This window comes from Phyllobates terribilis, unplaced genomic scaffold (assembly GCF_046119375.1).
Source record: "Phyllobates terribilis strain yellow unplaced genomic scaffold, ASM4611937v1 Scaffold_13__5_contigs__length_258822181, whole genome shotgun sequence".
NCBI classification, from domain to species: Eukaryota; Metazoa; Chordata; class Amphibia; order Anura; family Dendrobatidae; genus Phyllobates; species Phyllobates terribilis.
Window position 1 is genome coordinate 123,716,102 of NW_027362773.1, and position 27,381 is coordinate 123,743,482.

At 42.0% G+C, this 27,381-nt stretch overlaps 1 protein-coding gene across 3 annotated transcripts in view; it reads left to right on the forward strand.

Annotated features, from left to right (window-relative positions):
- PPP2R5B (protein phosphatase 2 regulatory subunit B'beta) overlaps positions 1-21,088 on the forward strand; it is an 82,211-nt gene extending 61,123 nt beyond the window's left edge. For 2 of the 3 annotated variants that reach the window (XM_073658595.1, XM_073658594.1), the window contains exons 6-14: positions 302-432; positions 1,038-1,097; positions 2,202-2,310; positions 3,204-3,257; positions 3,603-3,653; positions 10,662-10,781; positions 11,891-12,018; positions 14,396-14,497; positions 18,023-21,088. In XM_073658595.1, coding sequence (XP_073514696.1) covers positions 302-432; positions 1,038-1,097; positions 2,202-2,310; positions 3,204-3,257; positions 3,603-3,653; positions 10,662-10,781; positions 11,891-12,018; positions 14,396-14,497; positions 18,023-18,158 — 891 coding nt within the window. In that variant the 3' untranslated portion in view covers positions 18,159-21,088. Of the gene's footprint in view, positions 1-301; positions 433-1,037; positions 1,098-2,201; positions 2,311-3,203; positions 3,258-3,602; positions 3,654-10,661; positions 10,782-11,890; positions 12,019-14,395; positions 14,502-18,022 lie in introns of those variants that run through there. The other variant, XM_073658596.1, reaches the window with a different exon arrangement.
- The last annotated feature ends 6,293 nt before the right edge of the window (positions 21,089-27,381 follow it).

A 27,381-nucleotide genomic window follows, 5' to 3' on the forward strand; every position in this document is an offset into this window, starting at 1 on the left:
ATCCGGAGGAAGTGAGAGAGCAGGTGCAGCTCCCACTGCCTCTGCATGTCAATTGCCTCCGTAGGAGGGGAGAGTGAAGCCAGCACTGATTGACTGCATAGATTGCATGACATTTCTATGTCATGCTATCCTCGGGAAAGCCAGTGCCAACACCGTTGGAACAGCGCCAGCATCAGAGGTGAGTATAAGTGTTATTGTTACACTGAGGTGAAACAGGGATTCAGTAGTCCAAGTAGTGGACAACCCCTTTATTTTTTCAGCCCATTTTGCTTCCTTTCTGATTACCTTTGTACTTTTATAGCTACTGGAACTCTTTGACAGTGAGGACCCCCGCGAGCGGGAATATTTGAAGACAATTCTGCATCGTGTTTATGGAAAATTCCTGGGACTCAGAGCCTATATCAGAAAACAGTGCAACAATATCTTTCTCAGGTATTAAGTGTAGCACAGGATGCGCACAATGTCTCTTAGGATGATTTCATGTGGATCTTACCTAATAATGACAGTAATAACAGTATCAGGCTGAGGTTTATTAGATCCACCAGAAGAAAGGATTTTGATGGCATATCAGTGAGTTGTGCTTTTTTGCTAACCGATATAAGGTATCTTGTCTGTAAGATTATTATTTTTTCTCTTTAAGGAACAATAGACATAGGGTCCAATAAGCAAGAATATAAAAGTGTTGGGCATTGAAATCTTTCCACTGATATCATCTTTAGGTCACGGCTCCACTATCAGTATTCGGTCAGTATTTTTTCTCAGGAGTGGGAGCCAAAACCAGGAGTGGAACAATCAGAGAAAAGGTATAATAGAAACAAGTCACCAATTCTACATTTATCACCCACTCCTGGTTTTGGCTCCCACTCCTGAGAAAAAATACTGAACGAATACTGATAGTGTGGCCATGGCCTTAAGGGCAAAGTTGGGAGGCCTCCATGCACATTAGATGGTTGACTGTCCAACAAAACCTGGGAAGTTTAACCAACCTTATGTTAATGTATATGGGGGTCCAAATTGTTTTTTGGTGTGTCTTGCAGATTTATCTATGAGACAGAGCGGTTTAATGGTGTAGCTGAACTGCTTGAAATCCTGGGCAGGTGAGTTTTGAGCAAAAAATAGTAGCTTTATGTAGCGCTGCTGCCGGTGCCCCTGCATGGTGTCCCCTTTCCCCTCCATGCAGGGACGCCGGCTTATTCACCACCCTGGCAATCGGAGTGGTCTCCGGTGAGTTCCTGCTTCCTCTCCTCTTACTGTGTACGCCGCACTGTCCAGCGGCATGCCTAGCGCACGCACAAGCTGCGGTGTTCTTAAAGGGGCAGCACGCGCATTTGGTAAATGCCCTCAGATATTAGCTGGGAGGCATTTAGGTAAAGCCTTCACATGCAAGGTGTCTCCCAGCCAATAGCTGGGAGGCATCTTGTATATAAGGCACTCTCCCCAATAGGGAGGTGCCTGAGCAACCCCTATAGTTTATTGTTAGGGGTTGGTGTGTGCAACTGTATGTTGCCAGGTCCCTGTCCCTAGTTTGATAAAGTTATCCCGCATCCTGTGTCCCAATAGTCCAGTACATTTAGTCCTTGCTATTGTGAGCGCGTCGGCGGTGTCCATATCCTGAAACCGCATCTGCGGTACCTGTCTGCTTCCCTGGGGGTTGAGTGCCCAGGCCAGAACCCTGAACCTGAAACCGCGTTGGCAGTTTGTGTACCCTGTGGCCGCATCGGTGGTACCTACCTGCTATCCCGAGACCTGTTTGTCTGAACCTGTCCTAGTGGCCGTCTTGTCGGCATAGTGTGAACCTGTCCCAGTGGCCGTCCTGTCCTCAAAGTCCTCTGGTCCCTGTGCGGCCAGTATCTGAACATTTTCCTATCTGAGTCTCTGAGTCAGTGATCCTGAACCTAACCTACCAAGTCTGAAGGGAGCCCTTATCAGTGTCAGCTAACCTGACCGCTGGGGTCAGCTGCTACTGCCGGACGCGCCCTGGAGTAGCACCTGGCAGCTACCTGCCGCACAAGCCTGACCTCACCACTAGAAGCTCAAGCGAACACCAAGGTAGCTGCTTAGTCACGCCACTCCAGGGGTCCTTCCATGTCCATGGCACAGTGGGTCCACAAGCATTACTCACCTACCCAATGGATAATTGATAAATGATTCTGACCAGAAGTTTCTTAAATATAAACTAACTTTTTTTTCATCTTGTACAGTATCATCAATGGATTTGCTTTACCTCTAAAATCTGAACACAAGCAGTTTCTTGTCCGAGTATTGATACCTCTGCACTCTGCGAAATCCCTTTCTATATTTCATGCACAGGTAAGCGGCACGAATGGCAAAGAGTTACTGCGTTCTGTATCTAGCTTTCTTTCTCCTGTCCTGACATCAGCATCAGATATTCTTTTTAATACCACTCCAATAAAGAGATAAACCACTACTAGATTAGTGAACTGGTGTCCTTTGAAGGTGGTTAAAAGGGTATTCCATTTTCGGTAAATGGACCCCAAATCATCTAATATGCCTAAAATAAATAGAGCAAGTACTCACTCTTCCTGGATCTTTTGCTGGCTCCCCATTTCTACTTGGATCTTAGAGTTTTAGCTGCAGCGGTGATGTCATGACGAGAGTACGCATCACCGCTGTAGACAATCACTGAGCTTAGCGGCTGTGCCGAGGTGGAGGGCACAAGCCGCTGAACTCATTGATTGTTTACTGCATTGACGTGACATCACCGCTGCAGCCAAAAGACCGAGACCCGAGCGGCGGTGGACAGGGGAGGATGAGTTCCTGCTCTGTTTGTTGTTTTAGATATTTTAAAGCATATGGGGTCCACTTTCCTGAAAGTGGAAAAATCCCTTAAAGCTTATGTCTGCTTCCTTTAGGTTGGGTCAAGAGAGACCTCATGTATATGTTTATTGGATCTGTAAGTGCAAACTGAGATTCTAATTTTATATGGAGAATCTACAATACAAAAGCACTCCATTGCGTACTACATTGCAGAAATATTCTCAGATGCTGTGTATACGAGCCCTGACATCATCGGCCTTTTATAGAGGGTCTGTGAATGTGAATTGTTGCCTATTGGTATGTTGCATTTCATACATTTTTTTTGTTACTAATAAAATACAAACTTGCAATTCATGAATTTCTAAAAGTTGGATGTATGTAATTTGTGACTTGTAATAATCACAGTTTATATATTCTACCCCCAGCTCGCTTATTGTGCAGTTCAATTTCTGGAAAAAGACTCCTCATTAACAGAGCATGTAAGTACCACTGTTTATGTCCCATTGTAGATATTTATGGTATAGCCATGGGATATCGGTGGAGAAGGTGATCTGTCATGTTGGATTTCTTCAGTTGTTGTGGCTGATGAAGTTGAAAAGTTGCTCATGCCAACCAACATATCTACAACCCAACAATGGAAGCCTGGTCTGGGCCACAGATGATGACGGAAATCTATCAGTGATTTATAGATGTCCAAGACAACGACCTTGATAGACCAACCATTAATGACAAGTCGTTTAGAAAAATGTTCATCTGAAATCCCTAATCTGGTGATAAACTGAGCAAACCAGAACAATTAACGATGTTCCTATGTTTCTCTACAGGTAATTCGAGGTTTGTTAAAGTATTGGCCAAAGACCTGTACCCAGAAAGAGGTGAGTCAATGTCCAAGATGGTATAGCAGCTGAATACATAGAAAAAGGAAGACTCAAAGCCTTTGTTATTACAAATCAAAAGAAGGAAAGGTTCATGTCAAACCTTAAAAGCAATCAATGTTCAGAAGGTCATATTTGCCCTTAATCCACCCATGTGCTTAACAAAAATTAGAATTTTTCCTATAGACAATTCAACCTTTATCCACAAGGCAGTCACTCTATAGAAAACATTGCCCGAGGCTCATTTGTGCTTTAAAGAGTATGAAATTTCAGCAGGTATCTGCCACAGTGCCCACAAAAATAGTCAGAGTGTGCACTTACGGTACAGACCAAAAGTTTGGACACACCTTCTCATTTAAAGATTTTTCTATATTTTCATGACTATGAAAATTGTACATTCACACTGAAGGCATCAAAACTATGAATTAACACATGTGGAATTATATACTTAACAAAAAAGTGTAAAACAACTGAAAATATGTCTTATATTCTAGGTTCTTCAAAGTAGCCACCTTTTGCTTTGATGACTGCTTTGCACACTCTTGGCATTCTCTTGATGAGCTTCAAGAGGTAGTCACCGGAAATGTTTTTCACTTCACAGGTGTGCCCTGTCAGGTTTAATAAGTGGGATTTCTTGCCTTATAAATGGGGTTGGGACCATCAGTTGTATTGTGCAGAAGTCTGGTGGATACACAGCTGATAGTCCTATTGAATAGACTGTTAGAATTTGTATTATGGCAAGAAAAAAGCAGCTAAGTAAAGAAAAATGAGTGGCCATCATTACTTTAAGAAATGAAGGTCAGTCAGTCCGAAAAATTGGGAAAACTTTGAAAGTGTCCCCAAGTGCAGTTGCAAAAACCATCAAGCTCTACAAAGAAACTGTCTCACATGAGGACCGCCCCAGGGAAGGAAGATCAAGAGTCACCTCTGCTTCTGAGGATAAGTTTATCCAAGTCACCAGCCTCAGAAATCGCAGGTTAACAGCAGCTCAGATTAGAGACCAGGTCAATGCCACACAGAGTTCTAGCAGCAGACACATCTCTTCAACAACTGTTAAGAGGAGACTTTGTGCAGCAGGCCTTCATGGCAAAATAGCTGCTAGGAAACCACTGCTAAGGACAGGCAACAAGCAGAAGAGACTTGTTTGGGCTAAAGAACACAAGGAATGGACATTAGACCAGTGGAAATCTGTGCTTTGGTCTGATGAGTCCAAATTTGAGATCTTTGGTTCCAACCACTGTGTCATTGTGCGATGCAGAAAAGGTGAATGGATGGACTCTACATGCCTGGTTCCCACCGTGAAGCATGGAGGAGGAGGTGTGATGGTGTGGGGGTGCTTTGTTGGTGACACTGTTGGGGATTTATTCAAAATTGAAGGCATACTGAACAAGAATGGCTACCACAGCATCTTGCAGCGGCATGCTATTCCATCCGGTTTGCGTTTAGTTGGACCATCATTTATTTTTCAACAGGACAATGACCCCAAACACACCTCCAGGCTGTGTAAGGGCTATTTGACCAAGAAGGAGAGTGATGGGGTGCTACGCCAGATGACCTGGCCTCCACAGACCTGAACCCAATCAAGATGGTTTGGGGTGAGCTGGACTGCAGAGTGAAGGTAAAAGGGCCAACAAGTGCTAAGAATCTCTGGGAACTCCTTCAAGATTGTTGGAAGACCATTTCTGGTGACTACCTCTTGAAGCTCATCAAGAGAATGCCAAGAGTGTGCTAAGCAGTCATCAAAGCAAAAGGTGGCTACTTTGAAGAACCTAGAATATAAGACATATTTTCAGTTGTTTCACACTTTTTTGTTAAGTATATAATTCCACATGTGTTAATTCATAGTTTTGATGCCTTCAGTGTGAATGTACAATTTCCATAGTCATGAAAATACAGAAAATTCTATAATTGAGAAGGTGTGTCCAAACTTTTGGTCTGTACTGTATATATTGCCACTTGTTTTCAAGAGCAGCAAGCCGGTGTAAGGAGACTTATAGGCCATGTAATGATGTTTTGGGAAATTTGAAATGCAAATTGTCTCTTCAGAAAGGAAAAGGACAGGAACTCTAGTGCCATCTATTCAAGTCCTCTTCCTCTAATTTGCATATATAATTTCCCAGAGGAACATTGCATGGCCTATAAGTCTCCCTATTTACCTTGGCACTCTGCAGAAGGAGGGACTTTACACCTTAGGACACTCATTCAGCCACATCAAACTTCTTGCTTTGCATCGATGAGGGGCAAACACCTTGAAATCTGTGTCTGCAAAAAGAGTGTGTTTTTTTGGGGTGGGGGATTTTATCCTAGATCATGTGGCAAGGTTCGTTAAAGTGTCGATATTGAGTTTAGGATTGCTACTTCCAATAGGTGGTACTAGAGTTCCTGTCCTTTTCCTCTCTGAATGTACAATTTGTATATATACAGTTGTGCTCAAAAGTTTACATACCCCTGCAGAATTTTTCCTTTCTTGGCCTTGTTTCAGAGAATATGAATGATAACAAAAAAACTTTTTCTCCACTCATGGTTATTAGTTGGGTGAAGCCATTTACTGTCAAATTACTGTGTTTTCTCTTTTTAAATCTTAATGACAACCAAAAACATCCAAATGACCCTGATCAAAAGTTCACATACCCTGCTGATTTTGGCCTGATAACATGCACAGAATTTGACACAAATGGGTTTGAATGGCTACTAAAGGTAACATCCTCACCTGTGACCTGTTTGCTTGTAATCAGTGTGTGTGCATAAAAGCTGAGTGAGTTTCTGGGATCCAGACAGACTCTTGCATCCCTGATCCAGCCACTGACGTTTCTGGATTATGAGTCATCGGGAAAGCAAAAGAATTGTCAACGGATCTACTGAAAAAGGTAGTTTAACTGTATAACACAGAAAAGGGATACAAAAAGATATCCAAGGAATTGATAATGCTATTCAGTCTGCACTGCTGTTACTTGGCTTTTACTCCCAATGCCATTACTTAAAGAGGTTGTCCACAACTTTTATATTGATGGCCTATCCTTAGGATAGGTCATCAATGTCTGATCGGCCGGGGTCCGACACCTAGCACCCCCGCCGATCAGCTGTTACCAGTGCCAGCGATAGCCGCTGCCACCCGTGAGTGCTTACTTGCGGGGCTGGCAGTCTACTTGTAGTGGCCACCGCAGGGTACTACACATCCGCCTCCTATTGATTTGAATGGGAGGCGGATGTGCAGTACCCCTACAAATAGACGGCCAAGCTCGGCAAGCTAGTACTTCAAGCCGGCGGTGGCCTCTTTAATGAGGAACTAAACTTTTGATCCATAGAGGAAATCTTGTTTTCAAAAACCATTCATCTGGGCCTATGCCATTCACCACAAAATGTAGACTGACACAGGGGTGGAATAGGACCTCAGACCCTCATCAGCAAGGGGTGGGGGGATGCAGGAACAAATAAACACCATACATTGGAGGTAAATTGGGCAACAATCTAGAATTTTGCTGCTTTACTAAAGCGGTGGATTGCAAAAAATATTTATCTTCAATGATGATCAGTAAAAGCTGAATAAATCCTTAGACCAATAACTTATATCTAAGGAAAATAATGTGAAAAACTAAAAAATTATACCTGGCGATCTACTGAACATGCAATGCAGTATATTGCAGGACAGAACGGTTTTACCTGCTTGGGTAAATGTGCAAAGTTGAACAATGCAGCGTAGCAGCGGGAGAGTTCACCTGATGAATTTGTTTTTCAGCATCTTATGGACAAAACACGGATCAAGTGTATAGTTCAAATGTGAAAAAAATATCATTTTTCTAAAACATTTGAATAAAATGCATGTGTAATAAAAATAGTCAATGATGTGAGGAGGCCCAGATGCAGGTGTGCATATGTTGTGTAATAAATCCGTCGTCTGGGTTTATGAAGAAGCATGGGTTGATGATCACACCGCTATTCTACCGATGGAGCAGATATCTTGTGAATATCTGACATTCCCTAGCAACTCTTGTATCCATGGAAACAATTTTGCTTGCTATCGCTTTTCTGGTTCATTTTAGACATTGATAAAGCAGCCGTGAATGTAATTTTCCACCTTATTAACCAATATAATCTGGCTAATCAAATCTATTGGTGAGAACATTTATTGGACATATATCAAGTTAAATCAAAGGTGTAAGAAACTCCATGGCGGTAATATTTATGCTACATTTATACAGAGCTGTTCTATGTGGGACAATAACAATTATCACAGTATACATTTATCTTCTTTTTTTTTGCCCTCTTATTACAGTATGTCTTCCCCTTCTTCCAAGACCCATAGCTTTTTCTTTTTATTTATTTTAGTAAAATTTTTTTTTTGCTTGACGAAGTGTCATTTTTCATCAACAAGTGCAATGAAATTTTGAAAAAAATACAATTCTACCCCTGATTTTTTTTTTTTTACCGTGTTCACTATGTGGTAAAAATGACCCAGCGACCTGACTCTCCACGTCAGTGCAGTTAAGGTGATAACAAACTTATAAGAAGCTTTTTATATATATATTTTAATGGTTATAAAAAATTTGGAAATTTGCAAAAAAAAAATTCTACAGTTGATGGACTTATGTGAGGGCTTGTATTTCTTGATACCATTTTGTGATACATTCAACTTTTGAATCGCAAAAAAATCGGAAAACTTGTTGGCCAAAAATATTCCAATTCTGTTTATTTTTTTTCAGCAATCATCTTAAAGACTAAATAATTGTTATATTTTATTACTTTAGGCAATTACTCAAGCGGCAATATAAAAAATGTTAATTCTTTTATATTTTACATCTAGCTATTTATGTTTGGGGGGGTGATTTGATCTTTTATGTATTTTTTTTTTATATTTTTTACTGCTTTTTGCACTTTTTATTAAACTCTTTAGGGGACTTGAACCTGCGATCTCTTTAGCACCTATACAATATACTGCAATACTTCAGTATTGCAGTGTGTTGTAAAATACTGGTTTCCTATGAATCCTTTGGAATAATACCACACCTTACCAACTTATAGGCACCCTGCGGATAGCGCCGTGCCAAGGACCAATGGGCTTCGAACTGTCATTGGCCATCTTAGAGGCCTTTCCAAATGCAAGTGTTATCCTTAAGAGTGGCAATTAAGAAGTTAAGCTGTTGCGATGGGATCATTACATATCGTAATGCTATTGCTGGCACCCCTGCAGCATTCCCCTTCCGCCTCCATGCAGGGACGCCGGCATACTCACCGCACTGGCATGCTCCCTGCTGCTCAAGCCTGACTCCTCCATCAGGAGCTTCAGTGAACACCAGGTAGCCCTTTAGCTACACCGCTCCTATGTAAGCTCAGCCCCGTGGCACAGAGGGTCCAGGAACCATATGCGCCACCTACGTGGGTAACAGTTTGCTTGGCCATGGGCCCCGATGATCCCCAGTCCTCCATGCATGTGGAGCTGTGTTGACAGCTGAGCTACCAGCGAGAAAGCCAGGAAAAAAAAATTTGTGTCTAAGAACCACATGCGCCACCTGGGTGCGTAACACATCAGCAGCTATGCTTAACACACCAGGCACAGCTCCTGAGCCTGCTCCATATATTAATAGTGCACGTCTGCTATACATGAACGGCAGATGTCACTATGAGGCTAGAAAAGGCATAGAATAAATACATTCATGTTCCAGCCATTTTTAAAACTTATTAAGTGTCACAATTTTTGCAAAATTCAATAAACATGCAACATTTGACACATTAGTCTCCTGTTCTTTTCTAACGGAAAGTGTACCAAATATGCGTAAAAGTTACGTTGCCATAACTTGTACCAAATTTGAAGGTTTGCCTAAAGTCTGCTTCATTGTATAGGTCCAAATAATCACATACTTGCCATGAAATATTAATAATACTCTCTATTAGTGGCGGTAAGAATATGGAAAGTCACAGGGTGATACTTATCCGCACAATGTCATGGCTAAGCCGCTTAAGCATAGATCCGGGAGTGATACCATGATGGTGATGCCTGGACACAAGCTCGGCACGCTTTCCTCATACATAATGCAGCAACCCTATAAATACCTTCTTGACGTACTATTTGGAGTGAGGATCCTAGTGATACATTAATACTGCATTGCTAGAATATTGGACACCACAACCATCATGGACTGTGACATGTGTACGTCTACTTCTACCGTATAGAGTGCAATAGTGATGACAATACGCATCGGTTGCATGGGGAGCATTCAGTTTGGTAGCAACGTGTAACCGTACAAGACAAGTTAGACACATTCATAGGTTTATGTGTAATCACACATTGCCTTTGTACACAGTTTACATGTAACCATCACATTAGTTCCTTGTTATTTCTAAAATATAATTATTGTAATGAGTGTTTTCACTGAAGGGAAAGCTGCCCAAAATATTCAATGTAATGTCATGCTAGAGAATTGGTAAGTTCCAATGAGCATATTGTTTATACTCACCTTCTCGTCACTTATTTTGTTACATTTATTGTGCCAATTTTACAAAGTCCTCATTCACTATATGCTCTGTGACCACATTGCTGTGACTCCTTAAAGGGAATTTCTCACCACATTTTTTGCTATTTAATCTGAGAGCAGCATGATGTAGGGGCAGAGACCCTGATTCCAGCGATGCATCACTTAGTTTACTGGGTGCAGTAGTTGTGGTAGAATCACAGTTTTCTCTGCTGCAGATTTAGCAGTGCTCTGAATGCTGAGCTGTGTATAACCCCGCCCATATCACTGATTGGCAGCTTTCTGTGTACACTGTATATTGACAGAAAGCTGCTAATTTGTGATAGTACAGGGTTACACAGAGCAAGTTGACTAAGATGCACCTTGGCTTGTAGTGATAATCTCCTGCTGATAAAACACTGATTTTATTAAAACCGCAAGCAAGTGCCATATCTCTGGAATCGGGGTCTCAGACTACATAACAAAAACCTGCTGACAAATTCCCTTAAAACAGTAGCTAAGACATTTTTCTAGCATTATAATCCATGGTGTCTTTTCACAGGTGATGTTCCTTGGAGAGTTGGAAGAGATTTTGGATGTGATTGAACCATCCCAATTTGTTAAGATCCAGGAACCACTTTTTAAACAAATTGCCCGTTGTGTCTCCAGCCCACATTTCCAGGTATAAAGCAAAGTCCTCTTGTAAAGTTATAAATAAATAGATTGATAAATTCATAACTATGAGATACACTGAAGTTGACCATGGTCCTGTCATAGGACGCCGCCATTGTAACAAGTTAGTCCATTCTTCCCTCCTAAATATTCTCTGATCAACTGTAAGTTGTATCATTGAAGAGCGGAAGGAACTACCACACCTCAGCCGCAAAGTGGAGACCACGTAATGTTACAGAGCGGGATTACCAAGAGCTGAAGTGACTCGATAGCTGCAGAGTTTCAAACCTCATCAGCACAAAAACTGTGCGCCAGGAGTTTGATGACATGGGATTCCATGGCAGAGCAGCTGCGTGCAGCCTTACATCACCAAGCACAATATCTGGTGTAGGATGGAGTGGTGTAAAGCTGCAGCCATTGGATTCTGGAGCAGAGGAAAAATGTTATTTGGAGTGATGAATCACGCTTCTCTATCTGGCGACTGATGGACATGTTTTGGTTTGGTGTTTGGTGAATGCAAGGAGAACGTTACCTGTCTGACTGCATTGTGCCAGCTGTAAAGTTTGGTGGAGGAGGGATGATGCTATGGGGCTGTTTTGCAGGGGTATTAGTTCCAGTGAAGGGAAATCTTCATGCCTCATCACAAGACAGTTTGGACAATTGTATCCTTCCAGCTTTGTGGGATCAGTTTGGGAAAGGTCCTCTACTGATCCAGCCTGACTGTGCCCAGTGCACAAAGCAAGGTCCATAAAGACATGGTTGGGGGAGATTGGTGTTGAAGAACATGACCGGCCGAACAAAACCTGGACCTCAACCCCATCCAACACCTTTGGAATGAACTAGATCGGAGATAGTGAGCCATGCCTTTTCACCAGTGTCTGACCTCGCAAATTGTTTTCTGGATAAATGGGCAAAAATTCCCACCGACACCTCCAAAATCCTGTTCAAAGAAGCTGTTGTAGCTTGTTCTGTAAAGACAGATATCAAAACAGCAATGACAATAAGAATGGTGCAAATCCTTGTAAGATACAGTGTCCCATATTAGTATAGAACATGATTGTGGATGTTTTTTTCACCTCTGATTTTTGATTATTATTTTGTCTTAATATTATCTCTTAGGTTGCTGAGCGTGCCCTTTATTTCTGGAACAATGAGTACATCCTCAGTCTGATAGAGGAGAACTGTCACACCATCCTGCCCCTGATATTTGGCACCCTCTACCAAGTCTCCAAAGAACACTGGAACCAGTAAGTTTTGGACCAAGAGTAGACCGTCTTCCTTACAGACCTCCACTACATTCATGCTGTACATGGTCATTTTAGGACCCGCCATTGTGAGATTTTCATCATCGATTTGTGTTTCTGCATAAACACAAAGAAAAACAATAACAGAAAAATACATGCAATATTTTCTTTTTCACTCTTTGGAAAATCAAAATATAAAATGTATATAAACTATATAGGTCTGTTTTCTGATTTGGGTTAGAGCTGAAATGATATAGCGGCTACTGCTAAGATCAGGTCTCTAGGCTTCCTATCTAAGAAGAAGCAAGAAAAAAGGCTGGAAAGGAGCGCTTCTGAGAAGGGGAAGAAAAAACAACAAAACACTTACACTAGATAGATATCTTGAATGTGGATAACTTTGTTACCGCTCAATCAGCCTGCTGCTACCAGGTCAACACATATTCAGGTGCCATATTGTAAAACAGATGAAAAAACAAACAAAAAAAGGAGCGCCAGCACAGTAGGTCCACATGGGGAATTAGAGAGTTTAAGGATTGTGGCTCCACTTACTTCATATTGGGAAGGAATCTTTATCCCCCCTATGAAGTAAGGGGAGCCTCAATCCTTCAACCCCATTACTCCCCGTGTGGACCTATTATGCTTGTCAGCTGGCGCTCCTTTTTTTTTTTTTTTTTTTCAGCTAGGCCTTCTATCTGTCAATGGTAACAGGTTCCCTTTAGCAAGTGACCATTGTTTCACTTTGTTTCTAAATTAATAGTAAACTGGAAGTTTTCTTTTCAGCCATCTCCAATGAAAAAGACTGAAAAGCAATCAAAATTTAGCATGTATCCCAAAATAGTACCAATAAAAACAACTCGCCACTCAAAAAAACAAGACCTGATTCAACCCCATTGACAGAAAATATACAATGTTTTAGACTTCAGATAGAGATGAGCGGATTGATATGGGACTCAGATCCAGTGTCCAGGTCAGTGGTACCTAGTGGCTAGATGAGAGGCGCCTGAATCTTTTCCCTACCGGTGTCCCCCGGCGCTGCTTTTGATTAGCTAGAATCGATCCGCTCATCTCTAGTCTCAGAAAAATGGTGACACTAATTATTTTTTTCAGTGCCTTATATGGTAAAACGAATGGTGTTGCGTAAAAATAAAACCCGTGCCTGGAAAAAAAAAAGAAGTCATCAAATGGCTCTTATTATGGAAAAATAAAAAGTTATGGCTCTTAGAAAAAGTGGAGGAAAACAACAAAAGTGCAAAATTATATAAAATATTATATTATGTAGTTTTTTTTGTTTTTGTTTTTTTAAAAAGAGTTCAGTACAAACTTGAATCGCGTAATAAAGCTACTATCAAATACTACCGGGGAACAACCCTTTTTCCAGCAACCAGAAACATTCATCTTTTTATTCCTCAAAATTAAAAATTGCCTAAGATGGGAAAGTGTTTAAGAAAATTGCCTCTTTCCTCACCTCTCACACTTCTCTTCTCTGAATTTACTGCTGAAATCATTTACAATATTTAGGAAACCAAAATATAAAATGCAAATTACATTTATTGGTTGCATTTTCTGATTATTTGGGTTATGGCTGTAATCAGTGAAAACAGGCTATCAACTCACTAAGGGATTAGATTAAAGCTGCTGCCTATAGAAGTCTATGAAAACAGGCTATCAACTCACTAAGGGATTATATTAAAGCTGCTGCATATAGAAGTCTATGAAAACAGGCTATCTGCTCACTAAGGGATTAGATTAGAGCTGCTGCCTATAGAAGTCTATGAAAACAGGCTATCAACTTGCTAAGGGATTATATTAAAGCTTCTGCCTATAGAAGCCTATGAAAACAGGCTATCTGCTCACTAAGGGATTAGATTACAGCTGCTGCCTATAGGAGTCTATGAAAACAGGCTATCTGCTCACTAAGAGATTAGATTAGAGCTGCTGCCTATAGAAGTATATGAAAACAGGCTATCTGCTCACTAGTAACATAGTAATGTAGGTTGAATAAAGACCTAGGTCCATCCAGTTCAACCTTTCTCCCCCAATTGTACTCCCTAAGGGATTAGATTACAGCTGCTGCCTATATGAAAACAGGCTATCAACTCACTGAGGGATTAGATTAGAGTTGCAGTTTATAGAAGTCTATGGAGAGGGAAGAGGAAGGAAAATGAAGGAAATAAAGAAAGGCCAAGACACTCAGAGAAAACTGAACAAAAATTCAGGATATAAGTCATTTAATGGTCAAAAAGTTTTTTTTTCGTCATATAGACGTACACATGAAGACTTTCCCTGATAATTCACATGAAACTACAGTTACGCTTTAAGTATTTTTTGTACATTTTGTCTATCTGTGATCTTACTCTTTTTCTATGTGTTTTTTTCCCAGGACAATTGTCTCTTTGATTTACAATGTCCTAAAGACTTTTATGGAGATGAATGGGAAACTCTTTGATGAACTCACAGCCTCATATAAGCTGGACAGACAGCAGTAAGTCCCATTTCTAGAAATCTCGTGGACTGATAGAAAGGCAGAAACAGAAGGACTCTTTTGCATAAAAAGATTATATAAACCTTTGTACTCCAGCAACTAAACTGCTAAAAGCCGAGTAGTCTTAATTGATCACAACCTTATGTCCTCGCTCCTTTGCCAATTTCTTTTAGTGGACTGCAATAAATCAGTACGCCAATATATTAGCTTGTGCAGTTACTTCCATGTAATCTAGTAGCCGGTAGGAAGTACTGTAATCCCAGAGGTCCCTTTCTAGCTGAAGATATGATATGTAATACAGATATTAAAGGGAAGAAATCATCAGAATATGAGCTATTGATTAAATCAGGTTTTTGTGTTTCATGTATTTTTTTAAAAATGTGTCAATGTTTTTTTTTTTTTTCATGTCATGATCAAAAAAACTAAATTAGTAATTTTCACACTGGCCTCTGGGGCTTTTTAGACTCTTTCTTCCTGTCATTTCAGGAACAGTTTTCAGCCGTTTCCTTATAAACAGAGGCAAGATTACAGTGGGTCAGAGTTTGCTCATTGTGGCTAATGTACTTGTCGATTTCCTGAAACAGGAAGTTAGAGTTAAAATAAAAGCCTCAGCGGTCACTGTGAAAATTGCAAGATTTCTATTTTTTATTTTTATTACAGATTGTGATATGAAAAATATATATTTAAAAAGTAAGTAAGTTCTGTACGCGTCTTCATGAATCAGGAGCGGCAGATGAGTGGTGTACGCCTCTTCATGAATCAGGAGAGGCAGATGAATGGTGTACGCCTCTTCATGAATCAGGAGTGGCAGATGAGTGGTGTACGCCTCTTCATGAATCAGGAGTGGCAGATGAGTGGTGTACGCCTCTTCATGAATCAGGAGCGGCAGATGAGTGGTGTACGCCTCTTCATGAATCAGGGGAGGCAGATGAGTGGTGTACGCCTCTTCATGAATCAGGAGTGGCAGATGAGTGGTGTACGCCTCTTCATGAATCAGGAGTGGCAGATGAGTGGTGTACGCCTCTTCATGAATCAGGAGCGGCAGATGAGTGGTGTACGCCTCTTCATGAATCAGGAGAGGCAGATGAATGGTGTACGCCTCTTCATGAATCAGGAGTGGCAGATGAGTGGTGTACGCCTCTTCATGAATCAGGAGTGGCAGATGAGTGGTGTACGCCTCTTCATGAATCAGGAGCGGCAGATGAGTGGTGTACGCCTCTTCATGAATCAGGGGAGGCAGATGAGTGGTGTACGCCTCTTCATGAATCAGGAGCGGCAGATGAGTGGTGTACGCCTCTTCATGAATCAGGAGTGGCAGATGAGTGGTGTACGCCTCTTCATGAATCAGGAGTGGCAGATGAGTGGTGTACGCCTCTTCATGAATCAGGAGCGGCAGATGAGTGGTGTACGCCTCTTCATGAATCAGGAGCTCCAGATGAGTGGTGTATGCCTCTTCATGAATCAGGAGTGCCAGATGAGTGTGTATGTCTCTTCATGAATCAGGAGCGCCAGATGAGTGGTGTACGCCTCTTCATGAATCAGGAGCGGCAGATGAGTGGTGTACGCCTCTTCATGAATCAGGAGCGCCAGATGAGTGGTTTACGCCTCTTCATGAATCAGGAGCGGCAGATGAGTGGTGTACGCCTCTTCATGAATCAGGAGAGGCAGATGAGTGGTGTACGCCTCTTCATGAATCAGGAGTGGCAGATGAGTGGTGTACGCCTCTTCATGAATCAGGAGGGGCAGATGAGTGGTGTACGCCTCTTCATGAATCAGGAGCGGCAGATGAGTGGTGTACGCCTCTTCATGAATCAGGAGCGGCAGATGAGTGGTGTACGCCTCTTCATGAATCAGGAGTGGCAGATGAGTGGTGTACGCCTCTTCATGAATCAGGAGCGGCAGATGAGTGGTGTACGCCTCTTCATGAATCAGGAGCGGCAGATGAGTGGTGTACGCCTCTTCATGAATCAGGAGCGGCAGATGAGTGGTGTACGCCTCTTCATGAATCAGGAGCGGCAGATGAGTGGTGTACGCCTCTTCATGAATCAGGAGTGGCAGATGAGTGGTGTACGCCTCTTCATGAATCAGGAGAGGCAGATGAGTGGTGTACGCCTCCTCATGAATAAGGAGCGCCAGATGAGTGGTGTACGCCTCCTCATGAATCAGGAGCGCCAGATGAGTGGTGTACGCCTCCTCATGAATAAGGAGCTTCAGATGAGTGGTGTACGCCTCCTCATGAATAAGGAGCGCCAGATGAGTGGTGTACGCCTCTTCATGAATCAGGAGCGCCAGATGAGTGGTGTATGCCTCTTCATGAATCATGAGCGCCAGATGAGTGGTGTATGCCTCTTCATGAATCAGGAGCGGCAGATGAGTGGTGTACGCCTCTTCATGAATCAGGAGCGCCAGATGAGTGGTGTACGCCTCTTCATGAATCAGGAGCGCCAGATGAGTGGTGTACGGCTCTTCATGAATCAGGAGCGCCAGATGAGTGGTGTACGCCTCCTCATGAATCAGGGGCACCAGATGAGTGGTGTACGCCTCTTCATGAATCAGGAGAGGCAGATGAGTGGTGTACGCCTCTTCATGAATCAGGAGCGGCAGATGAGTGGTGTACGCCTCTTCATGAATCAGGAGCTCCAGATGAGTGGTGTATGCCTCTTCATGAATCAGGAGTGCCAGATGAGTGTGTATGTCTCTTCATGAATCAGGAGCGCCAGATGAGTGGTGTACGCCTCTTCATGAATCAGGAGTGGCAGATGAGTGGTGTACGCCTCTTCATGAATCAGGAGTGGCAGATGAGTGGTGTACGCCTCTTCATGAATCAGGGGCGCCAGATGAGTGGTGTACGCCTCTTCATGAATCAGGAGCTCCAGATGAGTGGTGTACGCCTCTTCATGAATCAGGAGTGGCAGATGAGTGGTGTACGCCTCTTCATGAATCAGGGGAGGCAGATGAGTGGTGTACACCTCTTCATGAATCAGGAGTGGCAGATGAGTGGTGTACGCCTCTTCATGAATCAGGAGTGCCAGATGAGTGGTGTACGCCTCTTCATGAATCAGGAGCTCCAGATGAGTGGTGTACGCCTCTTCATGAATCAGGAGTGCCAGATGAGTGTGTATGTCTCTTCATGAATCAGGAGCGGAAGATGAATGACGTACACGTCTTTGAGCACCTCACCACAAATCCTACTCCAACCCCTGATGGAGTAAGATTGTGGCGTAGCAACTGTCGCCGCTCATCATGAATTTGACAAGCGGCAGTCACCACATGACACCCCAGTCCTGCCCCGGTGCCAATCACTTTGTTGGAGCTGAGAGAAACTGAAAATGCCAAAAATCTGAAACTTCAAGTTGTGCCTAAATTTTGCAACTTTTCAAAGCTTTTGCACAAGAATTGTAGCGTGAAAGCTGTTATGAATCGGGCCCTTTGACTTTTGCATATTGTAAAAGTTTCATCAAACAGTGCGGACATCTATAATACAGATATATAAGTCACTACTAACATGTACACTTTATCCCACAGGGAGTTGAAGCGAGATAAAGAACGTCAGGAGCTTTGGAGAAAACTGGATGAACTTCGTCTTAAAAAATTGAATGGCCTAGAAGAAGCGCAGATGAACCAGCTTAATTTACAGCACAGCCGAGCGAGTAAAAGTTAGAAGACCCCAACAATACCACTTTCCACTAAGACCACTACAGCCAATAAACACCCCTCCTCCCCATATTTTACCCTCGTTTTGTTTGAGAAATTTCTCACCTGTTCTCTAAGATGGGGACTAGCAGCAGCTCACGCTGTTATCATAGAACCATCGATGGCACATGGTTCAGAACATCACAGGTCTCCTTTTCATGATGTAGCGGGTGCATTTCCTATTCCCAGTGGGGGGGTCAAAGATTTTGAAGGCTTATGTACAAATCATCAATCCCTTTTGACAACATCAAAGACTTTTGGGAAAAGCCATTGTTATCTCTTGTTCCGTCTTAGCCAAATGACTTCGCGAAGTCTCATTGGAGAAGGATCTCTACCCCATGAAAGGCTCCTTGGAGAAAAACACTGAAACAATTTTCCATTCTCTGTCCAGAGGAAGTAGGGGCTTCTGGGAAGTTCCCTGGATCTGTCAATCTTTGTCAAAGTAAAGGCTTCCGGGCAAGCCTGTCACAGATCAACTACAGTCATATTCTGAACATGACAGTTGAGGCTTCTGGGAAAGCCTTCTTAATATAAAACCATTGTCACTTTCTGTTTGTAAAAACAGAGGCTTCTGGAAAGGCCTGTGTCTCCTGTCCGTCACTTTGTGTTTGTGAGAACAGAGACTTCTGGGAAAGTCTCTCCAGTGATCATCTTTATTCCGTCAATAAGAGACAAGGCTTCTGGGAAGCCACTTCTGAACTGCCATGATGACCATGACCACCTCTGTTCTCCTACGATGACCATGAACACCTCTGTTCCCCTACGATGACCATGACCACCTCTGCCCCCTACAAGTACACACTGCTACTGTTGTAAGAAGGTATTTGAGAAAAAAAAGAATGTCAAACTAACATCTGTCCCTGGACTTAACACCATGCTGGGTTCATGGGCGCAAAGTAGTTAACGCAGCCTGTCCTGTCCCCACCACCGTCCAGTAGATGGATTGCATCCTAGGAATGGACGTGACCAGATATCGAAGCTTTTGAATAGAGAGGAGTAAAATGAGAAATGATGGATTTTGGAAATACATGAAAGACAGTGAGATGAAGCTTAATAAGTTGCGATGAAAAGTTTTTGCATAACAATTGTCATCAGATCAAAACCTTTCTTTAAATCCCACGACTTTCTGAAAGATTTCATGCTGCTAAATAAAGTGATTGCGAGAAGGTGCATTTTAATGACACCACCGCATTGTTCGTGGAACAATACGGAGGGAAACCTATTTTTTAACCAGAGCAAATGATTCATGTTTATCAAGCTTTCCCTATACAAATAATTAATGTGTCGTCAATCAGGCGCTTTCCTCGTTGTAGCTGAATAACAATAAGACGAACAAGCATTTCATAGGAGCTCGGAGAACAAACACAATCGTGATGGATTAAAGAAGAAGCTTCATCTTCAGCAGCAAAGGACTTGATGGTAGCTACCCATCTCAAATCCAACTTCTAACTTGTCTGCTTCCCATTGTCATCTGTAAGAGCAAAGGATTTGGGCTTCACTGCAGACAACTGAACAGTGCTGTGGTCAGCTGGACTGGCAGAACTGACCGCAAGGACTTTATGCTTAAAAATGCCAGAAGATAATGAACATAAAGATGACGGAATTTTCTGGTCAAGCTTTGGCCTCAATCAGTTTCAGTAAAGATCTGATTTCAAGGCAAGCCCAGTAGCTACATTCTTAGATATCACTGCAATAAGATGTCCACTTGGTGTCTAAAATGTCCAGAGTTGAGCTTTTATGACAGTAATTTAGCAGTTCTTTACTTGGCAAAAAAAAAAATGGTGTCTCGTGTCCCTATAGATGAAGGCGAAGTCATACGTTCATACTCTCGTTTAGGCGAAGGGCATGTAGTCAGTATCCCTCTAGGTTACAAGTTGGCCAGAAAAAGATATGATTGTATCAAATATGACTTGTTAAAACCCTATTCTTCCCATTAATCAAGGGGCAGACATGCCATGGGTGCAACCTGGGACCAATAGATAAGGTGGCCGATCCCACCTCCAAAGCAGGTGGTTGATTATGATGAGCTATTGGACTGCGAAGAGCCCAAATATTGTTCTTGCACAGGGGCCTCTTCTGTCTGTGTCTGCTCCTGCATTCATCTATTTATGTAACCTTCAACTAGTTGCATATTTCAGCAGAGAATATGAATATGACAAGCAGACGTCGTCTTAGCCGCCATTTATAATGGACTTTTCTGTTATTTTCTTTTTTTCTTTTTAGAATTTTTGGGGAAAAAAAAAGACTGACCTCTACTGTGAGCGCGAGTCAGATGCTGATATTCCTTTACATGAGAATAAGTGTGACTGACACCTCTAGAATATCCCCTCCCAAACGGTGACCCAGATCTTAAGTGTTCTTCTCTGAGTCTTAATCTAGCAAGACTCAGCTGTAAAGAAATATCCATTAGCCATCTTATGCCGTAAGGTGCCATTGTATCCAGTCGTACGAGCGTGGGGGGGGGCCTTGTTCCTCTTATTAACGGTCTAAAAAAATAGCCTATTTGCAAAGAGTATATCTAAATATATTACGTGCAATGTTTTTATTTTCAATTTTATTTTTTTAAACGATTATTTATTGTATTATTTATTTGGTATTTATTATGGTCAGCGTTTAATCTGTTTTAGTTCACGGAGGGAAAGGGGAGGAGCGGGGGGTGTCTATGATATTAATCCTGTTCACTGCTGAATTAAATGCTGGGTCTCAGAAATATGTCCTGTTTTTATGTCTACACTGGCGATAACGTATACTCATTCACGCACATAGTCATTAGCTTTATGAAAAAAATAAAAGAAGAAAGAATGTCTTAGAGAAATCGAGTTTAATATTTGTACGATTTCACTATCCATGACTGATTTAACAGGATGCTTAGTACCTAGTTAGTGAAGTTGGGGGGGGGGGAGCTGTATTAGGGATTCTTTTTAAAAAAAAATCATAATACTGAAAGATGTATTATTTTTTGGAAAACGATATGTTTTGCATGACTCTTCTTGCTGAGTAAAATAAGGGTAACAATCATGTCTGAGTGATGATTTGTTCACAGGTTATTATATTGTAACGTTTTGCTATTTGGAATTATCATTACTCTTGATATAGATATATATATATATATATATATATATATATATATATACATACATACTGGTGCCAAAGAATGCAACTACTATTGACTAACGAAACTATATTTTACAGTCAAACTCCTTCTGGAGAAGAACGCTTCATCTGGGTGTTTCCCAAAGTTAAATATGTGTTATAACCATGTTATAGGGGTTGTCTGGTTGCACCATGATGATGACCTATCCCGTAGGACAGGTAATTAATATCTGATCGGTGGGAGACCTCCAACTATCAGCTGTTATTTGCTCTGAATGTTGTGTAGCAGCCGTTGGAGAGTGCTGCAGAACAGCTCTTATTAAAATGAATAAAAGCTGTTCTGTAGTACCCGGTGAGAGCTCTGTTTTTTGCAGAGCGGAATAAAACATATTTTTTATTTATTTAGGGCGCAGTCAGACTGGCCCGAGCATGACGGCATGTATTTCTATTCAGCTGTCATGCTCGGGTCAGGATAGCCGTCGGCCTGTCCGTGCACTTCGATACAATCGTAGTCTGTGCTGTATGGTGGTCTGACTGCGCCCTTAATTTCTCATCTCTATTTCAGAGGAGATACTAGCTTGTAATGTATCTATGCTAGTTTTCACTTGTCTCTGGGGGCGTTGACTTTTTCCCCTGCATGATGTTCACCACTCATAAGCAGGAGGTGTCGTGCATGGGACAAAAATATCATGCCTCAAGAGTGGGTCAGACCCGTATTTCTCAAGGTGAGATGTATAAGGACACTCAGCCCTGCTGTGCTCCATGATCTCTGCACCTTTTTTGTTGAGTATTGCAGAGCTATATGTCATTACAAACAGCTTTGTCCGGAATAAAATAAAACAACAAGTCCATACAATAGAGCTGGATAGCCCGCCTGGCTTATAGGCCAGCTTCTTAGTCCTTTAGCAAAGGCACTCAATCCAGGAGATCTGCACACCTCCATACACACAGACATGTGTGAGACAAACAGCTCTCATTTTACCAAGTGAACCACACCCGGGGTGGAGATATGGTGAGTAGCCATTCAGCTGCTTATAATCAACCTGTCATGGCCGATTAACCCCTTTTTGTCCTATATATACTAAAGCATTACTCCAGGATTATCTTCCATCCACTATGTGTCCAACAGAAGTTCAAATATTTACTGTGTGCCCATATTGAAGGGTTGCCAGCCTACAGTGTGTGCCTCTGTTTTCATATGAATCCAGAAGAAATAAAATAGCATCATTTGTACACAGTGTACGCCATATTAGGTGTTTTTCCTGGAAGCCTTGTTCACAGAGGCACCATAAAATAAAATTGCTGAGACTGAGTATCACCAACCATACAGGATCATTGGGTGTCCCTTCTATATATAATGTCTTTCTATGAACAGCATGGTTACTGTTAATGGTGGATTAATACATAATAGATAAAGGCATGCCAGTTAAATGGTTATTCCCAAAATAACAAGTTATACTCCATTCATAGGACTTACCCAGTAATCCCATGACCGAGGCTCTGGATCCCCAAGAATTGCTTCTGCAGAGCCCCATCATGAATGGAGAAGAGATACCCATGCTCGGCCTTGGCCTCATTCATTGTCCATGGCACTGCCTGAGAAAGCTGAGTGATGTACTTTGCTTTCGCCTGCAATCCCATAGACAATGAATGAAGCCAAGGCTGAGCATGAGCATCTCCTGTACTCTGCTTTTTCACTCAGTCCCATACCATTAAAAATGAATCAAGCCAAGGCTGAGCATGGGCATCTCCTCTCCATTCTGAAGCAATTCTCGGGGATTCAGTGCCTTTATGGGCACTGAATGGGATTACAGAGGGTACCAGCAGTCAAACCCCAAACAATCAGCAAGTTATCACCTATCCTATGAATATCGAATAACCCTTTAATTAGGATTTAATAGGGAAACAAATAAAATACTGAGCCCAATAAATAAATGCATCATTTTATTGTAAAATAACTCAACCACAATTTTTTTTTATAAATACTTAAATAAAATAATAACACATCAAAGAACAGAATTTCCATTCAGATCTGACCAAGGCACAAATTATATATATATATTTTTGTATAAAGTTACAAATATAATATAAATAAAAAGTTGAAACAAAGACAAGAATAAATATGTAGGAGACTCTAATCTGGTGGTTTTAGTACCATTTTGTATAAAGCCTGGGCTACACTGCGACTTTTTGTAGCACTGCAGATTGACTTTCTCAATTAAATTCAACTCCATGTATTGCTCTGGTCTACAGCTTTAGCTAAATAATTAAAATTAATCAGTAGCGCTACAAAAAAGTCGCAGTGTAGCCAGGTCTAAAAGTTTCAATAGTGCATGAAGGATTGCCAGCCTACAGTGCTGCAGTATGAACAAAGATGACCATTAGTAGTTGCATGATACCTTGTGTACAATGTGTACTTCCTACTGTAAAATTAATGCAAGCACTGCTTACAGCTCTATGGATTACTGGTGAATTGAAGCTCGCCACTACTTGCAGATTGCGCATGTAAGGACTTAATAACGGGATAAGCGACACGTGGCACACTGGCATGACTCTGCTGAGCCAATCTCTATTTCTTCCCAGCGAGATGCTCCACAAAATAAGTGAACCTTCACCTGTAAAACAGAATGGTAATTTGTTTATTTTTTTTTTTTTTTGGAGAGGGGAGAGGAGAAACTAAAAAGAGTTAGTATCATCATAAATGGTTGTGATGTGCTAGTAAAAACAAGCAATTTTGCAATTCACCTGCTCTCAAGATGTGAGGATTCCTAATTTTACAGTTTACTGCTTTGTCACCAGCCACCGCTGCAGACGATCAGTAGTGGCTGATCTAAAGTCCACTGCTTTTAGAGTTTATAAGCCCTGATTCTAAGTAAAGGTGACCATTAGTAGTTGCATGTTATCATGTCATGAAGTCGCGGGTCTTTGTAAACACCACAGGCTCCCAGGATGCTGCTAGCAGGAGTAAAGACTGCTCCACCTGCCATGGACTGGGCTGGACACGCGGCCATGGCAGCTAGAATCTAGCCTTGTAAACACCAGAGGCACACAGGATGCTGAGCTAAGGATGCTGGCTGCAGAAGTGAAGATTTTTCCAGCAGCCATGGTGAACTGGGCTGGATGCGTGGCCATGGCAGTTCCAATCTTATCATGACATTGCAGGACCTAATAAATGCTAGAGGCGCCCAGAATGCCGGGCAGAGGATGCTGACCACAGAAGTGAAGACTGTTCCCCTGCCATGGAGAACTGGGCTGGATGCGTGGCCATGGCAGTTCCAATCTTATCATGACGTTGCAGGACCTAATAAATGCTAGAGGCGCCCAGAATGCCGGGCAGAGGATGCTGACCACAGAAGTGAAGACTGTTCCCCTGCCATGGAGAACTGGGCTGGATGCGTGGCCATGGCAGTTCCAATCTTATCATGATGTTGCGGGAGCTAGTAAATGCTAGAGATGCCCAGAATGCCGGGCAGAGGATGCTGACCACAGAAGTGAAGACTGTTCCCCTGCCATGGAGAACTGGGCTGGATGCGTGGCCATGGCAGTTCCAATCTTATCATGACGTTGCGGGAGCTAGTAAATGCTAGAGACGCCCGGAATGCCGGGCAGGGGATGCTGGCCGCAGAAGTGAAGACTGCTGTGGTTCTGCTGCCACGGAGGACTGGACCAGGGCAGCAGATATCTTTTTTGCTTCAATACTATCATATACAAGTGTAGGAAAATCACTGTTTCTTGACAAGACCTGCATAAAAGGTTTTTTTTTTAAATTGCATGTGCCACAGTATTTTAAAAGAATATACCAAGTATACATGAATTCATTAAAATGCAAACACATTATGCCAAATCTGGTTGTGTGCATGCTGCATAAAATCATAGGCATCCAAGGATCTACATTTATTTCAAAGTAAAGTAGATTTGCAGAAATGACAGCTGACATCTTAGCACAATAAAGCTGCTGCCATCATTTTCAGCAACCTTTCACTTTCTTGGTTATCTGCTCTTACCTTCTGTAGTTTGCTTATGGTGCAGCATTGTGATACAGATGTAATGTTGTGCTTGTATCCACTGGCCGCCAGCACCGAATACTTGGATGGGAAGGCACTGGATTCACAGTATCCCACACATGCATTAATGACTTGGGTCCCTCTACAAGTCCCTTTGCGGTCACTCCTGATAGTAACATTAAATGCTGTAGTAAAGATGAAAAAATAGTTATAAAGTGTTCATTAATATGCATCAATAGGATACTGTATTATGGAGGCACAAAACTAATGCAGTGCTCTATAGTGGCACATAGAGTGCCCAAGGCTCCTATGCCAATGCACAGGCTCTGTGGCCACATCTTTGTCATATCTATGTAGCCAAGGGGAAAATTGTTCTAAATAAGTGATAAAAAACACAAATATTATTACAATATATTACAGCAATTTACACTCTGCAACAAATACAGCTCTCCAGTTTTTAATTAGTACTTGCATCAGCAATGGGGTGTTGAACAGGGATGAGCGAACTCGTGGACTCGTGGAAGTTCGGGTTCTGGTACCCGACCTGTACCCGAACTGGAACTAGAACCCGAACCCCATTGAAAACAATGGAGTCCAAAATTTGGATCTGGAAAAAAAATTCTCTCTCTCTCCTTTCTCTGCTCTCTCTCTCTTCCCCCAAAACACAGAACGTTGGAACGGACTTCTGAGAGAAGTCTGCGTTCGGCGTTTAGCGCCGTACAATAACTGTCCGGTACGAACCCCCAAACTTTTAAGTTTGGGTTCACTCATCTCTAGTGTTCAATATGGCAGTGATCACTTACGATGGAGGTGACATCCTGGAGTGGTGGCGTCAATGCTCTGAATCTCGAAGATCAAGACAGTCAACGTGAGAAAGACATAGGCTGAAGTGAGATACATGGTGAACATATCTGTGGAATCAACGAATACAGGATTGAATGTCAAAGTGCAAAGGTCGAAGGATAGATATATAGATATATAACACATATAGATTAGAGTTGAGCAAAAATATTTGTGCTGCCCCGATTTGGCGTCCAGCCCAGTCCTCCATGGCAGCTGAACCAGGACAGTCCTCACTTCTGTGATTGGCATCCTCGGACAGCATTCTGTTCGCCTCCTGCACTTACTAGGACGCACAATGTTATGACATCCAAGACCTCTTGCATCATCAAGACGTACATAACACTGTGACGTGATGATGTCATGTGGCCTAAGAGGAGCCCCAGAATGCCAAGTTGTGGATGCCAGGTGCAGAGGTGAAGACTGCCCTGGTCTGGCTGCCATGAAGGACCAGACTGGATGTTGAACCTTGACAGCGCAACTTTTTTTTGCTCAACTCTAATTTCAGTGTCTATTGACATTTAGCAGAAAACTCAATAAAAAATTGGAAAATATATATATAAGCCAAATATCTACCCTAACTTGAATTATAGACCTGAGCTACAGTAGCTTGAGTGAGCCCTTAGATTTAAAGGGGTATTCCGGTTACAACGACCACATTTTTTATTTTTTTTTGCTCCTTTATACTTGATTATGAAACTACAGCTCAAGTACAAATATTTTTAATCATTTGTTCTGTATAGTATTATTTTTTGTACCGTAATTACTCAGTTGCCTGTTTTAATCTGGATTTTTCCCTTGTTTTTTTTCCAAAAGAATAAACTTTTTTTTTGCAGCACGTCGTTCTTTGTAAATAGGACCTGTGCTGCCGAGAACAATGGCAGCCTATGTGCACTGAATGACTTACAGATCATTCAGTACGCATCTGAAGCGCAGTCTAAGGCCACGTTCACACTATCGGTATTCGGTCAGTATTTCACATCAGTATTTGTAAGCCAAAACCAGGAGTGGGTGATAAATACAGAAGTGGTGACGTGTTTCTATTATACTTTTCCTCTGGTTGTTCCACTCCTGGTTTTGGCTTACAAATACTGATGTAAAATACTGACCAAATACTGAACGTGTGAATGTGGCCTTACTGTGTAAACAGGCTATTATAGACTGCCGATCAGCAAAGAAGTAGCTGATTGGTGTTCATTTAGTGCCACCAGTGGTCATTTAGTGGTCATTTAGTGACACCAGTGATCATTTAGT